Genomic DNA, 17,992 nt, shown 5'->3' with positions numbered 1-17,992 from the left:
ATTTGTCAAGTCCACCGCTGGACGGAGCGGGGGAGGGGGGGGGAGAGGGGGGGGGGAGAGAGGGGGGGAGAGAGGGGGGGGGCTCCCCAAACTTTGCGAACCCCGAGGGTGTTCTATGGCCATGCTTCACCACGCTGGACTGTTCGGGTTGGCGAAGGGGGGGAGCGTGGGATCATAGACGTACGGTATAACAATGGCTTTCGCTGCACTGCCCCTCCATACAGCCTTGGGATTTGAACCCCGCAACCTCCCACCAACGCCCCCCCCCCACACCTCCCACCACCACAACCTACCACCACCACCACAACCTACCGCCACAACCCCCCCCACCACCACCACAACCCCCCCACCCCACAACCCCCCACCACCACCACAACCCCCCCACCCCACCACAACCCTCCCCCGACCCCACCACCACAACCCCCCCCACCACAACCCCCCCCCCACCACAACCCCCCCCCCACCACAACCCCCCACCACCACCACAATCCGCCCCCACTCCACCACCACAACCCCTCCCCACCACCACAACCCGCCCCCACTCCACCACCACAACCCCCCCCCCCGACCCCACCACCACAACCCCCCCACCCCACCACAACCACCCCACCACAACCCCCCCCGACCCCACCACCACAACCCCCCCACCACCACGACGCCCCCCACCCCCCCACCCCTACCCCCCACCCACCCCCCCCCGACCGTGGAAGCGGTAAAACGTGAAGCATCCAAGCTCGTACTGTGACCTGACGTAACAGCAGTGCAACTGTAACAAAGGAGGAGGAGGAGGAGGGGGGGGATGTTTTAATGCTGCTCTTGTGACTCAACGAATGCAAAAAGGTGCCCCCGCGTTAATATTTTAAAAGCAGCGCCGATAGCGTTAACAAGACGATTAACACAACAGCTCATGCGCTCACAGCAGCGACAGCAGCAGCAGCAAAAGCAAAAAAACAAGTACACGCCACGCACCGACTTGCCCTAACGTGAACACGGCGTCTTGGGAAGAAATGGAAAACCCACACCGGCAGTATTTTCGGTGTAAGTGTAAATATTTATAGATGTATTTTTTTAAAAAAAATGTTTTAATAATAGGAAATGGGCCCTTAGATTTGTCATCGCTGTTTTGCTGTGCTCCACTCGTTCGTGTTTACATTCGCGGCAAATTAAAGGAGGAATTAATAAGAAGAAAATTGGTCTCTGCGTGTGCGTATGCTATTTGAATGGTATTTGAAATGTCAGCAAATTCACATCCCTCTCCCTTGCTCAAAACTATCCCCTAGCAGTACCAAACTCCGAAGGCGGGAAACCCCCTGCAGGCCACGCCCAGCGAGATCCAACTGACAATTCTGAGATGTCACCAAGCACCGTCCATAACCTCCCGTCCAGTGGCACCAGTTGGTAAGACTAACTATATGCACGTCATCCAATTCTGTGAGTCACGAAATGGATACAAATTCTAGTAATTTATTACTTAAAGAATCAGAAAGCTCAGATGTCTGATTCTTGGAGACCCAACTTACGGAAATGCTCCCGTAAATCACGTGTAAAAAAATCTACGTGTGACAACGTTTTAATTAGTTACGTAAGCGCAAATAGTGCAGCACGGTGAGGTTGCGGATTAATACCACAGAGCAAGACGTAAGGCGTCCCACCAAAACGCCGCCTTCACCGAGCCAAAGCTTCACTAGGATGAAGGTAAATGGAATTTTTTTGGAGCGTTATGTAATCATTTTTCCTTTTGTTTTGTAGCATTACATAATTGTTGGTTTTCTACACTTAGAACAATTTTTTTTGCCCCACGTTTCTATTGCTAGTTTTCTTCACTTTAAGTTTATTTCAGGAGTTATTTACTGTATGTACTGTGTGTATGTGAGGGTGGTACAGATATAATGGGAGGCTGATCGATGCCCGGGTGCGGTCAAGGGATGGCTCCCTATTGCTGATCTGGTGATTGTTGCTGACTCAGAGGACGAGTTGGACGTGCTGCTGCTGAACCTGGAGCTTGCCGCCAAGAGATGGGGCCTTACCATCAGCCCCACCAAAACTAAGCACCTGCCTGGGTATTTTGTACCATCGGACACTCCACCCCCACAACTCCCAATTGGTGATAGGGCAGTTGTGGAGAGAGTGGACAGTTTCCCATACCTTGGCAGTGTACTCATGACCGGCTCCAGTTTAACAGCAGAGGTCTGACTCCGAATCAGTCGAGCAGCATTATCTTTTCATCGGTTGCGTAACGCTGTGTGGAAGCTACCTGGTCTGTCGCTCCGCACAAAGTTTCGGGTCTACTTGGCCAAAGTCATTCCCTCCCTTCTCTACGTTTGCAAAACGTGGACCCCCTTAATGGAACATCTTCGCCGGTTAGAAACATTTAGGCTGGCCTGCCTACGATCCATCCTGGGTTTAACCAGGCTGGATTGTGCGAGGAGCTCACAAATCCTCTAAAGATCTGGAAAAAAGTCCCATCGGTGAGCTCCTCCGGCAGGCAAGGCTGCGTTGGCTGGGCCATGTAGCCCGCATGCCCAATCACCGCATGCCCAAACAACAGCTTTTGTTCGGCCGGATCGAGGGGGTTAAACGGGCGCGGTACGGGCTAGAGAAGAGATGGAGTGATGTGGTACAGGAGGATGTGGAGCTGAGTGGACTTGCCGATGACTGGTACCAGCGGTGTCAAGATCGGCCTCTGTGGAGGAGGCTCGTGAAGGACGCTACTGGGCAGTTGGAGGCAGTCGCCCTCCAACAACAACGGAGGGCGGAGGAGCGACGCTCACAACAACGAGCGGAGCGCCGGGTGGCTAAAGCACAGCAAGTTGGCGCAGGTGGTGCATCAGCCAGTCATCTCAGTCATCTCAGTCAGTCGACCCGTGGCACCTGGGTCTGCCCCGTGACCTCCTGCCAGCGGGCGTTCGACACTTCACGTGTTCTCAAGGTGCACATAGCCTGACACAAGCGTCGTGGTGACGTCACCACTACTTAGTGGCAAATGGCGGTTGTTGTTGTTGTGTGTAGACGAGGCTACTACCTTTGTGTGCGTGTATGTGTGTGTATGTCAAGTCGAGGCCAAGCCTAATGCATGGTAAACGAGCATTCGGAAGTGACTTCTTTCTGTCAACAATGAATGTAAAAATGTTTCGTGGTATTCATAAACAAATGGATACAGTATATGTTCCATTAGTTGAGTTATGGGTAGTTAGGGTAGATATTTGATGAAATTAAAGAATCGTGGGAAGTGCAGAGCGTACAGTACAGCCATACGATACAGGCACCGAGAGAAAATGAACTCGTAATCGGGTAGGGGAGGCACAACTATATATCCGGCTATGGGATGTTATCGTTAATTCGGGGGGGGAAATTGTTCAGTTGTCGAATTACGGAAAATTTGTGTTACGGATCGTTCTCGGGAACCTAACCCTTCCGTAACCCGGGGAATGCCTGTACCCAAAACTGTTTATACACCGAGACCAACGCTTATATTTTTATCAGTTGGAATATTTTATATTTCAGTGCCCAGTAAATGTGAGATTATTGACATAGGTGGCTGACGAAATATAGATTTTACATTTGAGAAATATTAAATCACCAATTCTACACAACGCACAGAGGCCCTGTAATTAGGCCATCACTTACAGCTCGTTGCTCCGGTGACAACTAGTTATTTAAAATTAATCAGAAAAAAACTCGTCTAAACTTAGAAAAATATATTAATATATAGAGTTCTGTGCGGACATGTGTAGAAAAGCAGGCAAATTTCATCATTAGGCCTCCCCTGTGCCAGTACCAAAATGTAATAATAGGGTTTTTCCCCTTTTTTCTGGCAACAAAACTGAAACCTTTTTACAAGGATTCATGTCTGCATTAACCACAATACCTGCAGTCAAAATGCCAAAAAAATACTATGATAATATATGCATTGTCCTTGAAACTGATTGGTCCACACCAAGGGACGGCTTTCTTTTGAGCCTCGATCCAAGAAAAAAGGGGAAAAACCCTATTATTACATTTTGGTACTGGCAAAGGAGGTCTAATGATGTAGATGCTCACCCCGAGCCCTCATTACTTTGATAGTGCATTGGCTTTGAGCTGTGTGACGCCTTCTGGCGTCATCTGGTTGAGCACCAATTGGGTCGAGGCTCAAAAGAAAGCCGTCCCTTGGTGTGGACCAATCAGTTTCAAGGACAATGCATATATTATCATAGTATGTTTTTTGTTTGCATTTTGACTGCAGGTATTGTGGTTAAGCTTCAGTTTTGTTGCCAGAAAAAAGGGGAAAAACCCTATTATTACAGCTGGCATATTGTCAAGGCTTTGATGGAATGAATCGTGCTGGCTGATAAGTCTGTGTAATACAAAGAGGCATTAAGAATTCCGTGACAGTGTTCTTGCCTACAATCAAATTGTGCCCGATCTTGTCAGATCTCAGAACCTAAGCAGGCCTAGGCCTGCTTAGGTTCTAAGAAGGCCTAGGCCTGCTTAGGCCTAGGCCTGGTTAGGACTTTGCCGGGTGAACACCGTGCACAACACAGGTTGCCATGGGCAACTGTGGGCCTATGCTACATATGGTGGTCCGTAGATTGTCAAGTTCTGAGCCAAATTTCGCAAACCACAATTAATTAATTCATGGTATTTATTTTTGTAAATCAAGTTTTCTGTGTTATAATGTTTAAATTTGGGAAATTGCTGTGTTCTTACACTTATTTAAACCCATGAAGAGAGACCCTGGCTTTAAATGGGCTCTAACTTATATATACATAGAGGTCACCTATCTATCAACTATCTATTCACTTGTCAAGATGAAAAATGTCTGTGCTTAAGCAAGCTCTTCCCTTGGGGCCAAGTGGCCTCAGGGAAATAATTGGCATACAAATGATGACCAATTTTAATGACAGAATGAATGATGCCATCATTGCTTGCCTGGTTAAAAATAATTTGACCGTAACAATATTACATTTTCTTTCTCTTTATTTAACCAAGGAAATCCCCAACGCTCACTCTTAAGCAGGGTCCCGCTTTGAAATTCACATTTAATTCCATTCAGCATTAGTTTTCTTCATGCTGTAATACGAAGGGTACAAAATGCAAGATTGCAACGCATCTCGTCGCGAATCTACTTGCCGCGCTCGCCTTGCAAAGCTTCGCGTAGCCCGGCGTCAAAGTCACGGGGATGTGGTGCATACGAGGTGGGTAAAACTAAACTCAGAAAAACATATAACTATTTTTTTCATTTTACCAGGTAAGTCCCACTGAGCTGTATGGCTCTTTTTCACAAGCGGCCACAAATGATAGCTCAGCGAAGTGGCTTATCACCGTGTGGGAAATGTAAAGCCGCCGAATACTCTTAAACGCACTTTGATTCTATCTGTAGAGGGAAAAACCGGAGGGCCTGGAAAAAAAAACCACGTGGCCACGGGGAGAGAGGCATGCAAACTCTAAATATACAGTAAGCATCGGCCTGGATCGAACCCAGTTATGATTCACCCCCACTTCCCCCGTGCAAGCGGATGAATATTCATGATTAAAGGCCACGATTAAATAAATAAAAATCGATGAATTAACATCTAGTTCAAATCTTTTCCATCTCAAGTGCAGTTTTTTTTTACTTTCCATTAAACTGGAATACTCAACTCTCACACGTGATAACGAACGCACATATTGAGTGTAAAAATGCATTCGAATCGAGGAATTGCTGCGTTGTTACATAGCGTACAGGAACACAGATGGTCTATTCACGTGAATGTACAGGCACTCAGAAGTTTCCCATGTAGACTTGTAGACTTTTGAGGCAAGTGGTGTTAGTGAACACCTATTAAGACCAGCATGGCACATGAGAAAGTCGTGTGGTAAGGACCAAAGCATGTCTCCCCAGAGCCGATGTGGGGAGGACTTCATCCAGCAGTGGATAATCACCGACTTCTAACGATGAAGCACCTCCGATTAGCACGATCGGCTACGCACGGCGCGAAATAAGTCCGGCATACATACATCCCAAGCCTAAACGACGCCGTGTCAAATTTCAGCTTTTCGCCCCTTGTGCTGAAAATCATTACAATTTACATCATTCACTCAGCCACTCAATCTCTCACTCACGACGGGCTCCGTATACATCATTGGGGGGGGGGGGGGGGAGCAGGGGGGTGGGGGGCCCTCCTCTGCCTGTGTCCGCGTGAGACTGCAGCCCAAGCGACCGCCGCTGCAAATCCACCGCGGCGGCAGCGGAGGCCAAGGTAAAACAAACATCGCCGTGGGAATTGAATGGCCTCGTGGCCACGATGTGGTTTTGGCGATGAACATCGATTGGCAGAGAAATGCAATCCTGCTGTTGTCATTTTCTACGCTGCGATCAATTGGGAGGCGGAAAGTATTTTTATTCAAACAACAATGTCTTATATGTAATAATATACACATGTATATTACAGTTTCAGTTTTTTTTCTTTATGCTACGTTAACAGATCCTGATATGTAATTGGATAATGCGTAATGCACATGTGCAAGTGTGTGCGCACATGTGTTTGTGTGTGCACGTGTGTTTCTGTGTGTGTGTGTGTGGGGAACGTGAGCATAATGGTTTGGGCTCTGTGGAGGAAAACCTGCCGTCCAAGTTCGATTCCCGGCCACAGCTAACATGGGTAGCGATACATCTGAACTGGTCCTGGCCATCAACCAGTGTCGACTCGGTCTTAAATGAGTACCTGGTGCAGTGTGAACAACATCAGTACTGGGGAGACAAAGGTGGCCAGGGGTAGTCCTGGCCACACCGCCCCTTCATCGGTGCACCATGCTCACCTTCACAGGCGCTCACCGACAGCACTGCCGCAACAACCTGTGTAGGCCACGTGGTGCGTCTCTTTGCCTTTGTGGGTGCGTGTACAGCTAGGGAGCAGGACGGGACCTCTGATTTGTGCAAACGCATTACAATCCTGCCAACATAACTTCAATTCCCAGCCATGGATAAAATCTCTGGCAAATGGCATCTAAATGCGTGCCGATATGTCGAGCGTAAACATATTGGCCATCTTAACACCTGTAATTTACTTCACAAAGAGTTAAGAAAAAAAAACATTTTTTTATCATTCAGTATCTTTATACTGGCAAACGGGTCCCAGAGTTGTAAATGTCAACATTGGGAAAATAAAAGGTTGCCTGGGGGTGTGGTGTTGGTCCCACCACCTCTTCATGTGCCATGCCAGTCTAAGTAGGTGCCCTCAAACAGCGCTTGGCCCCCGTAGTCTGCAAGGCTCAACGGGGGAATGTTTGTTATGCAGCATTCAGAGCGATGGCACAAATATCCAAGAGACAAGAAGTCTAATGGCTGGCCATGACCGAATACAGTCGAAGGTACGGGGGGTCGACATCACGAATGGGGAAGCAATAGACTGAATTCTAAAACTAAATCTACGTGGCTCATCAATGTGGAAATAAATATTAGTCAAGTACAGTAAAACCTTGGATTGCGAGTAACTTGGTCTGCGAGTGTTTTGCAAGACGAGCAAAAAATGTAAATGAATATTCATTTGATAAACGAGCGAGGGTCTTGCAATACGAGTAGTACGTATACGCTTTGTCTGCTGAGCGTCACGTGATCACAACTGATATACGAGTGCTTTGATATACTGTACTCTAAATGCATGTTTATAAACGGAGGAAAAAACCGGAGGACCCGGAGGACCACAAGGAGCGAGGGACACACAAACTCCAAATATAGAGGCATCAGGGTCAGGATCGAACCCACGAGACCTCCTGCATACCAGGCGAGGGAGTTAACATCTCAACGAAGTGGCTTATAACGTGGAAATTTTGAGCAGCAAAACACCAAAAATTCTAAGCAAGACCCTCTTGAAAAAAGTTTCTTGAGACCAGGTGGGCCTTTTCTAGACAAGATATCTACAAATGTTAATATCCCTAACAAGGTACCACTTTTTTTTGAAAGTCAAAATCGGTAATTCTACGAGCGGCCACGCTCCGACCATGGCAATGTGGAATTTCCAACACTGACTTAACAGACGCCCGATGGAGGGGAGTGCCCCCCAAATTCGTGTGAGCGTGGAGGCAAAATTGTGTGTTTTTAAGCGAACGGGGAGAGACTGGGTAAAAACTAATCGTGCTAATAATAATAATAATACGCTCATGCACCGGTGCCCTTTTCCACCCGCCCGAGAAATACAAACTCTCACTGGATTTGCGAAGTGCACAACCCACCGCGGCCGCGTCAGTGCAACCACAGCCGTGTACAGTCACAGCAAAGGGCCGCGCGAGTGAGGGGGGTAAATATAGAATGTCTTGTTTGTGCTGCAGGAAGGGATGCTGTAAACATTACACAGATCCCCCAGGAACAGACCTCTCCGTTATTTCATGGTCTCAGTCACGTTGCCGTCATGGGCCCGATGGTTCGACATCCTATTTGAAGGGCTTACAAAAAGGAAAATGAACTGTGGCTTCACATCACGGTTTACAATGTAGCCGAGGGATTTTGACTCATCGTCTCTGCCTATTTAACAGTCAACAAAAAATATAAATACTGCATGAACGTACGCATGTTGAACTTCTTTCGCACCGTACGTAGCCAACCGTGCTAACCGGTATACTCATATAAATACCGTTCTGTCAACGGGATGGTATCGTGGTGCAATGATTAGCACACTGGCCTTGCAATCCAGACGTCGCCGATTATATTCCATCTCCATCTGTACGGTAATTGAGACAATGGTTCACGTTTCTTAAATTCCACCAAGGGGAGACGTTACAGAATACCACCGACCACCGATGGGTGCATGGCCAAGAATCGAACCCACGTCACTGGGAGTTTTGCCGTAAAGCACAAACCACTTGCACAAACTCAATCACAATGACCGCCATTCGCCAGCACGCGTCGCCAATATCGCCGTGGTGCTTATGCCTGGCTAGGTGCGCTGTGAGGCCACGTGATGTGGTGAAAACTCACTGGCAGGACATGGGACAGAGTCAGATGCTACGTGTTAATTGTCTAGAGAGGACTGGCAAATGCACAACAATGCACTTCAAAAACCATGCCTGCTCGCTGTGTTTTATCTATTCAACACTCTGCTCGGTTTACCAGCATGCAATTGGATTTGTATGTATGTCTGTTGAACTTCTTTCGCACCATACTCTTTGGTTTTTTCGGTAAAGTCAAGTAGGAAAAAAAAACATTTAAAATGAAAACAACTAAATTTAATTTAGTTTTAATTTAGTTGTTTTCATTTTAATTTATTTTATTTAGTCTTTTACCTACGTGACTTGACCGAAAAAAACAAAGAGTATGGTTCCTTGCAGTGACGAAAACTTCAAATCTAGAATTCTTTCGTACCGTGATAATCTGAGATGTGTCACATCACAGGGAAACCCTTCATATGAGAGAACGACCAATGGAAACGGACATCACTGCTCTGAGATCTCTTCAAAAGTTGGCCTCTGGTCCACACAGTAGGGAGGGGGAAGCTCCTTCCCACCCCAATCTGTACACGAGAGTTCAGTTTGTCATATGACACTCAAACCGATGTTTAATTCTCAGAGCTGAAATTTGTCCATATTAAGTGCCGAACCAAATTTCACGCGACGTTTTTTTTTTGTGTGTGTGCAGTCATTGGTGGCCGAGCTGAGACCATCAACTCCTCACTACAATTGAGCACAGGCGGCTGACGGGATTTGTACCCAGGATCTCAGCGGTGTCAGCTCAGTGCCCTGACCTCCGAGCCACCCAGCAACCTCAAGAATTCTGCTTTGTTGTTGTGGGCGTCAATCAATCACACTCTCTCATTCACTCACAAAGGGGGGGGTGGGGGGGGGACATCTACCGTCTAGCCTACATCCACTGTTGGGGTTAAAGTGTTGTTGGCGTGCACCTATGAAAGGCCAGTACGTTGCACAAGTGAGTGGGGGTGATGATGTGGAAAGCACCACGTATGGCCACTCTATCTCCCCAGTGCTGATGTTTCACACAGCCACCCCACTCACTCAGTTTAGGTCGATTCAACCTAGGAGGGCCCGGGACAAGTTCTCATCACCGACGTCGGCCGTGGCCCGGAATCGTACTAACGCTCACCACAAACACATATACCCACACAGACACGGCAACGACAACAACAGCCGCGACTCATCACTAAGTGGCGGTGACGTCGTCACACCGCTTGTCCCAGGCTAGGTACACTTTGAGGCCAAGTGCCACAGGCTTGCTGGCAGGATGTCACGGGGGGCATAGCCAAGTGTTACGGGTCAAATTAATGAGATGACGAGTAGATGCTGCCACCTGTGCTCCCCACTGTGTTGGCAAAAGACAAAGACAAAGAATTCCTGTATAGCCTGCAATAGGCTGTTGGGTTAAGTGCTGTTAGCTAGCACCTATGAAGGCTGCCACAGAACACGGGGAGGTTGATGGCCAACACCACGCCCGGACGCCTTTGTCTCCCCAGTGGCGATGTTTACACACGGCACCATGTAATAATTTGAGGCTGAATCGACCTAGGGGAGGCCCAGGACCGGTTCAGATAATCGTCACCGGTGTTAGCCGTGAGGGGGAATCGAACTCGAGTTGCTGGTTTGTAGCGCAGTGCGCTAACCACTCCACTACCGCATACATACAAAGACCCCCAAATATTCTTGGTTCTTTCGGTAAAGTCACGTAGAAGGGGAACAAAGCAATAAAATTCTCACGACGTTTCGACTGCAACACAAGCAATCATCATCAGGTGTGAAAACCACAGCAAGAAAACACTTTTCTTCAAATTTTCTTGCTGTGGTTTTCACACCTGATGATGATTGCTTGTGTTGCAGTCGAAACGTCGTGAGAATTTTACTGTTTTATATTTTTATTATTTTATTGTTTCCCTTGATACGTGACTTTACCGAAAGAACCAAGAATATGAATCCCTGCAGTCACGAAAGCTTTAAATCAAAACAAAGATCCCCCATAAGCCTTAACAGACTGTTGGGGCAAGTGCTGCGAGCGAACACCTATGAAGGCCGGAACGGCACACTAGAGGGTGGGTGGTCAACACTACGCCCGGCCGCCTTTGTTTCCCGAGTTGAGATGTTTACACACTCTTTGGTTCTATTCGGTAAAGTCACGTAGGTAAAAAATAAAATAACAAAAATCACGACGTTTCGGCCACAACACAAGCGGCCTTCATCAGGTGAAGGGACCGTGCTGTCATGAGGACAGCGTTGGAGTGAAAACAGCCAAGCCCAGGTCGCGTCCTTTAAGCTGTGTGGGAGGAAGCAAAACGCTTTGACAAAGGAATTAGCATAAAAATGAGCATGATGTACGTAGGAGGTGCATGGGCCATGATGGACCAGGAGCGGGTGGGGTCCATGACGGACCAGCAGCGGGGGGGGGGGAGTAGAGTGAGTGAGTGGAGTGAGTGAGTGAGTGGAGTGAGTGGAGTGAGTGGAGTGAGTGAGTGGAGTGAGTGAGTGAGTGGAGTGAGTGAGTGGAGCGAGTGGAGTGAGTGGAGTGAGTGAGTGGAGTGAGTGAGTGGAGTGAGTGGAGTGAGTGGAGTGAGTGAGTGGAGTGAGTGGAGTGAGTGGACTGAGTGGAGTGAGTGAGTGAGTGGAGTGAGTGAGTGAGTACCTGGTGTGGTGTTAACACACCGCACCAGGTACTCAATGTGAGGCCGAGCCGACCTAGGGGAGACCGAGGACCGGTTCAGATAGTCGCCACCGGTGTTTATTGGCCGCAAAACGGGAACCGAACTCGGGTCGCCGGGTTCGTACCGCGGCGCGTGAACTGCTGCACTACCGCACGCACACACGGACGCACGCACACACACAATCATGCACGCACACACACACACGCAAGCACACACGCAATCATGCACGCACACACACACACGCAAGCACACACGCAATCATGCACGCGCTTGTTGTGACTCACCTGGAAGGACTGGTGGTTGAGGAGGCTGTAGACGAGGATGAAGCCCTGGCCGTTCTTGATGTAGAGGTCGCGCATGGACGCGAACTGCTCCGTGCCGGCCGTGTCCAGAATCTCCAGCACGGAGGGCGACGAGTCCACCTCAATCTCCTTGCGGTAGAAGTCCTCGATGGTCGGGTCATAGCGCTCGGGGAAGCTGCCCGTCACGAATCGCACCGTGAGCGCCGACTTGCCGACCCCGCCGCTGCCCAGCACCACCACCTTGTATTCCCGCATGGTGGGGGCAAAGGGGCTCCGGCTACATCATGGTCTCTCCCCACCCACCGGCTAGTGTGGCTGGGATGACTCGGGCAGCGGTGACCGACGTCCCATCGTCCCTGGAGACGAGAAGAGGAACCCTGGGCTCAGAGGGGGGTTATCGGTAAGCAGAGGCGGCCGTGCTAGGAGCAAGCGAAACGAAGCAAAGGCTAGGGGGCCCCAAAGAGTTTCAAGTTTCATTTATTAGGTATAGCCCTGTGAGCCATGCGGCTCTTAAGAGCTCAAGGTCCCCGCCCCCCCCCCAGATTAGAGACTTGTCAGAGCGCATCCAATATCAGCTTGAAATGTAAAATCCTCATAACAACAACCGCCATTCGCCACTAAGTGGCGGTGACGTCACCACGGCGCTTGTGCAAGGCTAAACATAACAAGCTCATAAACATAGCAAGCTAATTCGCATGCGAATACGATTTCATCTCCGTTTCACTCGGCTCACTCCGTGTCAATTTGTGTCCGTCTACATGAGGAGCAGGAGACGAGGACATTAGAATCGACAGGCAGCAAGAACATTTTACTGGTAGGAACCTCCTGGTTATTACACCAGCCCACAGGGGATTATTGTGTCCGTCCGTCCGTCGTGCATACAAAAATGTGAGGGGTGGGGCTGGGTGGTGAGGGGAGGATGGGGAGGGTGGGGCTGGGTGGGGAGGGTGGGGCTGGGTGGGGGGTGGGAGGGGAGGGGGTGGGAGGGGAGAGGCTGGGTGGGGAGGGGCTGGTCACCCCGTGGTACCCTTATAAAACTCAACGTTTAACCTACTCACGCCGGCCTGTGCTCGCCCTCAGTCGGGCATATTTGCGGAATACACCACGCCGCCGTTGACCCTGGCCATTGACCGAGCAACCCAACGTTCCTACCAGCTCCCTCCGCAGGAATGTGTTGTAGACCTGAAAAAGTCTATAAAATGGAAGTGGAGAATGACAAATCCAGGAATTTGAAGCTAAATTCCATTGACATTCGTGGACAACGCCCAGATGATCGGAGATTCCTGAGCACAGCAACATTTAACAAAAGAAGTGATAACAGGTTGGCGAGATGCAAGTGGCACTTCAAGCGTCATCAAAGAGAGGGCAGAGCTTATTACAGGTAAGAACAGGGCAATTTTACATCAACGATGTAATTCACTCTGAGAGTGAATGGAATTCTGACAGGTCCTCAGGCAACCCGTTCAAATTTCCGAGAGATGCAAAACGATTGGATGGATGTCACACCACGTTGAATGACAGATAAACAGCACTGACATTTTCGTTAACAGTACACCGAAAGTAGGGGTGGGAAACGTTTTGGAAAGAGGACAAAGTTACCCGAAACCACAAAACACACGAAGAAAAAAACGAAGGGAGATTAAAAGGGTTACAAAATTCTATAAAACAGCACACTAAACACCGATTTACTCGGAATTGTAAACCCATTATGGGGATATTAATCACACAAAAATATGATGTAAGATATCGTGACAAGCTATATGGGGGCACAAACGGTGCAATTGGTCGACCGCGAATAGTAGACGGGACCATGATGCATTATGGGAAGCAGAATAATAACACTCGGAGAGGGGGGAACTATATGCTTACTTTTATAGCATTAGAAATCATATATAACGCAGGAAAAAAAAAGCTGAGTTTGAAAAGGAAGTTCCAGATGTTACACCTGAAGCTATAACCACCACCACCACCACCCTTTGCAGTTACGAAAAAAAAAGATGGGGATCTCCCAGACGAGATGAGCGCCACGGTGGCTAAGAGATGTTAACTACCTCGCCTGGTACACAGGAGGTTGTGGGTTCGATTCCGACCCCGACGTCTGTATATTTTGAGTTTGCATGTTCCTCTCCCCGTGTTGGCGTGGATTTATCTCCGGGTCCTCCGGGTTTTCCCTCCACATTTAGAATCAACATCGCGCCTTTTAGAGCATTTCGCTGCTATAAATTTCCACTTGATAAGCCACTTCGTTGAGCTGTCATTTGTGCCAAGGTCACTTCTGAAAAAGAGCTATATACAGCCCAGTGGGCCTTACCCTTGTAAAAATATATATTTCTTTAATGTGTAGTTTAGATGGAGTAACTGTGGACTTGATCGAAATAGTGAGACCAGCTGTTGGTTCAAACTTGGCAGATCTATTTCCGAAATGTTTCACGCAGAAAAAAAAACAACCTCAATCGTGGGAATTATGTCTCATTAATTAATCACTCTGCAAAGGAGGGAGAGAGACCCCTGTATCATCTCATTAAACACACACACATGCACACGAATATAAATTGCTCAGAAAATCATAGAGGACTCAAGAAATTGTCAATTTTATCAGACCATCCCATCCACGGTAAGAAAACTTCATTGGGTGTTTCGATCACCGGACGACGTTACAGAGTTTCAAAAATTGCGGGAAAAGACGACGCCTATTGAGGAGCGTTCCTGCAATACGAAAACGGGGACGACGTTTGGCCAAATTCCCGCAGACGAGCGTTCGCGACAAGCCTGAGGAAACGACGAAGAGCATCCGGAGGCAAGCCCACCGCATTAGCAACAGCACTCAACGGATCCGCACAGATGGATGCCCGAATTGCCGCACCCAAATCTCCCGATCGGCTTGCCACACGCGGCGTTATACGCGCTGCTCGGCACGTGCGAGGGCCACTAAGCTGCGTTGACACTTTGTGCATATCATTTAAAATTGAGATTGCACTGCTCTGTGTATTAGGCTATGTTACGGTATCGCGTGCACACCTTTGCTCTGTCTACTGCTGGATGACAGCTTCCCCATCGTGGCGTGTGCCGTGACCATACTTCACCAAGCCGGCCAGTGCGATTCGACGGCGGGGAGATCATAAGACGTAAGTAACATAGGACCGTACAATACAACAATGGACTTCGATGCACTGCCCTCTAGAGGCGGGAGCAGTCAGCGAGGCACTGTGTGGGTCGCCCATCCGAGCACTATCCCGGCTCAACCCCTGCTTAGCTAAGCGAGACGTGTTGGCAAGGTCAGGCACATTCAATGGGTAAATATCGCGAAGTTCCACCAAGTGATGAATACAGCCCTGCGCGCTGTTACAACATTATTGTGAGACGTCTGACACACACGTACACGCACTGAATATCGTTGTAACTTCGTGACCCGCCCCTACTGGAAATCAGTGAGAGAGTGAGTGAGCGCTTTATAGCTCATCGGATTCCTCCGGTATGAATTTTTTTTTTTAAACCGTATTCTGAATGACTTTTCAGCGGCTTGCGGAAGGGGTCTCTGGTGTCCACGCGCAGGCTATGCAGGAGCGCTACTGTGTTATTGTACTTCGCTGTACTATTGTACACGCAGCACGAGTTAGTGTGTACGCACACACACACCACACACGCGCACCGGGGCTGCGTGATGCAGCGTGTAAACAAACACGGCAGTGTTGTACGCTGTGCACAGCGTACAACTTCACGAGCCCGTGTTTTGTACGCGCGCCGTGTGTCGGTGGTGTGCGCGCTCGCTATTCAACTCGCGGAGTCGTTTCGGCGGTGTAACACAGAACGGCGCTGTAACACAGAACGGGGGTGTAACACAGAACGGCGATGTAACACAGAACGGCGGTGTAACACAGAACGGCGGTGTAACACAGAACGGCGGTGTAACACAGAACGGCGCTGTTCAGGCCCGTCAGATGTGTAAAGTCTCCAACACGGCAGGCTCTCCTCTCTGTGCGTGTCTGTTGTGTGCGAGGTGTGTAACTCATGCGGTGTGTTGTCATTCGCGTGGCGCTTATATCTCCGTGAACATTGGCAACGTTGGCCGCCAACGTTCAAACAACGTTGGCCACCGACGTTCGCCACCAACGTTGGCCACCGACGTTCAACCAACGTTGGCCCCCCAACGTTCAACTAACGTTCGCCACCAACGTTGGCCACCGACGTTCAACCAACGTTGGCCCCCCAACGTTCAACCAACGTTGGCCACCGACGTTCAACCAACGTTGGCCCCCCACGTTCAACCAACGTTGGCCACCGACGTTCAACCAACGTTGGCCACCGACGTTCAACCAACGTTGGCCCCCCACGTTCAACCAACGTTGGCCCCCCAACGTTCAACCAACGTTGGCCACCGACGTTCAACCAACGTTGTCCCCCTACGTCCAACCAACGTTGCCCCACCAACGTTCAACCAACGACGTTCAACCAACGTTGGCCCTCCAACGTTCAACCAACGTTGGCCCCCCACGTTCAACCAACGTTGGCCGCCCAACGTTCAACCAACGTTGGCCACCGACGTCCAACCAACGTTGGCCACCAACGTTTCGTGTTTATATCTCGGCAATGTGGCCTCACACCGGTTCGGCATATCGGCTTGTTAATTTACAAGGGGCGCTTTATTGAAGCGTTTTGTCCTAGTTGCTGCTGATGTTCTTTTGCTGCCGAAGACGATGATCGATTTGTCCTGCCGCTGCTGTTGACGATTTTCTTTGCTGCTACTGCTGCTGTTGAAGAAGACGATGATGATGATAAATACTGCTCGGGTTGCTAACTGCTGCAGCTGCTGCTGATGCTGCTGCTGCTGCTTGCAATGATTGTTCTTAAGAGCGTTCGGCGCACAGCAACTGTCTAGCGTATTCACAACCCGTCCAAAATACACACGCTACATATACAGTCTGTACACACAACACACACACAATGGTGAACAGTCTATACGTATAGGCAACGTTAACACACACGGCAAAATTAGAAAAAGGCGCTTACCTGCAGTGTTTAACCTTGAACAGGACGAGCTATCCGTGTGTGTAAGACCGCTGCGATTACACACACACGCACAGCGCACCGCACACTACAGCTGATCTTGCATTGTCCAGGCGTGAACGTTTGCGCGAGCGAGCCGTATCTCACCCGATGTAATCTGCCGGCGAAACCAAAACACAAAGGCGTCCCGACGTCTTGCCTCTGCCACGTCTGCGAGAGCCGATTTCACAGAGGGCTGGGTGAGAGCTGAACTAAGCAGGCGACCCGCACGGAGAGAGAGAGAGAGAGACTTTGTCGCAGGCACAAGCCGCACGATCCGTCCCGCTCGAACCTTGTGACGGAGGGCTCAGACGAGAGCCACGCGAATGGAGCCGCACGGAGAGGAGGAGGAGGAGACGTGCCAAGCGGGAACCGCCCCGCTGAGCCCCTGCAATTCCTGCCCCCCACCGCCCACCACTCACTCAGCATGGCTCGACCCACCCACCAGACCCACCCACTAGATCCACCCACTCACCCACTAGGCCCACCCACTCACCCACTAGACCCACCCACTCACCCAACAGACCCACCCACCAGATCCACCCACTCACCCACCAGATCCACCCACTCACCCCCCAGACCCACTCACCCACCAGACCAACTCACCCACCAGACCCACTCACCCACCAGACCCACTCACCCACCAGACCCACTCACCCACCAGACCCACTCACCCACCAGACCCACTCACCCACCAGACCCACTCACCCACCAGCCCAACTCACCCACCAGACCCACTCACCCACTAGACCCACTCACCCACCAGACCCACTCACCCACCCGACCCACTCACCCACCAGATCCACTCACCTATCAGAGCCACCCACTCACCCACCAGACCCACTCACCCACCAGACCCACCGACCCACCCACCAGACCCACCCACTCACCCATCAGACCCACCCACTCACCCATCAGACCCACCCACCAGATCCACCCACTCACCCACTAGACCCACCCACTCACCCGCTAGACCCACCCACTCACCCACCAGACCCACCCACCAGATCCACCCACTCACCCACCAGATGCACCCACTCACCCACCAGA

General features: G+C 49.9%; 1 protein-coding gene across 5 annotated transcripts in view; it reads right to left on the bottom strand.

Moving 5' to 3' along the window:
* LOC116954593 (ras-related protein Rap-2b-like) overlaps window positions 1-17,346 on the bottom strand; it is a 72,681-nt gene extending 55,335 nt beyond the window's left edge. For 2 of the 5 annotated variants that reach the window (XR_012929637.1, XM_032975237.2), the window contains exons 1-2: window positions 16,907-17,346; window positions 11,882-12,255 (exon numbers count right to left, since the gene is read on the bottom strand). Coding sequence is in view for 2 of the 5 variants with exons in the window: in XM_032975237.2 (XP_032831128.1) it covers window positions 11,882-12,154 (273 nt within the window). In the remaining 3 variants the exon portion in view is untranslated. The remainder of the gene's footprint in view (window positions 1-11,881; window positions 12,256-16,906) is intronic. The other 3 variants (XR_012929638.1, XR_012929639.1, XM_032975241.2) reach the window with 3 other exon arrangements.
* Between the last annotated feature and the right edge of the window lie 646 nt (window positions 17,347-17,992).

This window comes from Petromyzon marinus, chromosome 55, assembly GCF_048934315.1.
Source record: "Petromyzon marinus isolate PM22_M1 ecotype Great Lakes invasive population chromosome 55, UKy_Petmar_22M1.pri1.0, whole genome shotgun sequence".
NCBI lineage: Eukaryota > Metazoa > Chordata > Hyperoartia > Petromyzontiformes > Petromyzontidae > Petromyzon > Petromyzon marinus.
This window is presented reverse-complemented; position numbering and strand designations above follow the sequence as displayed.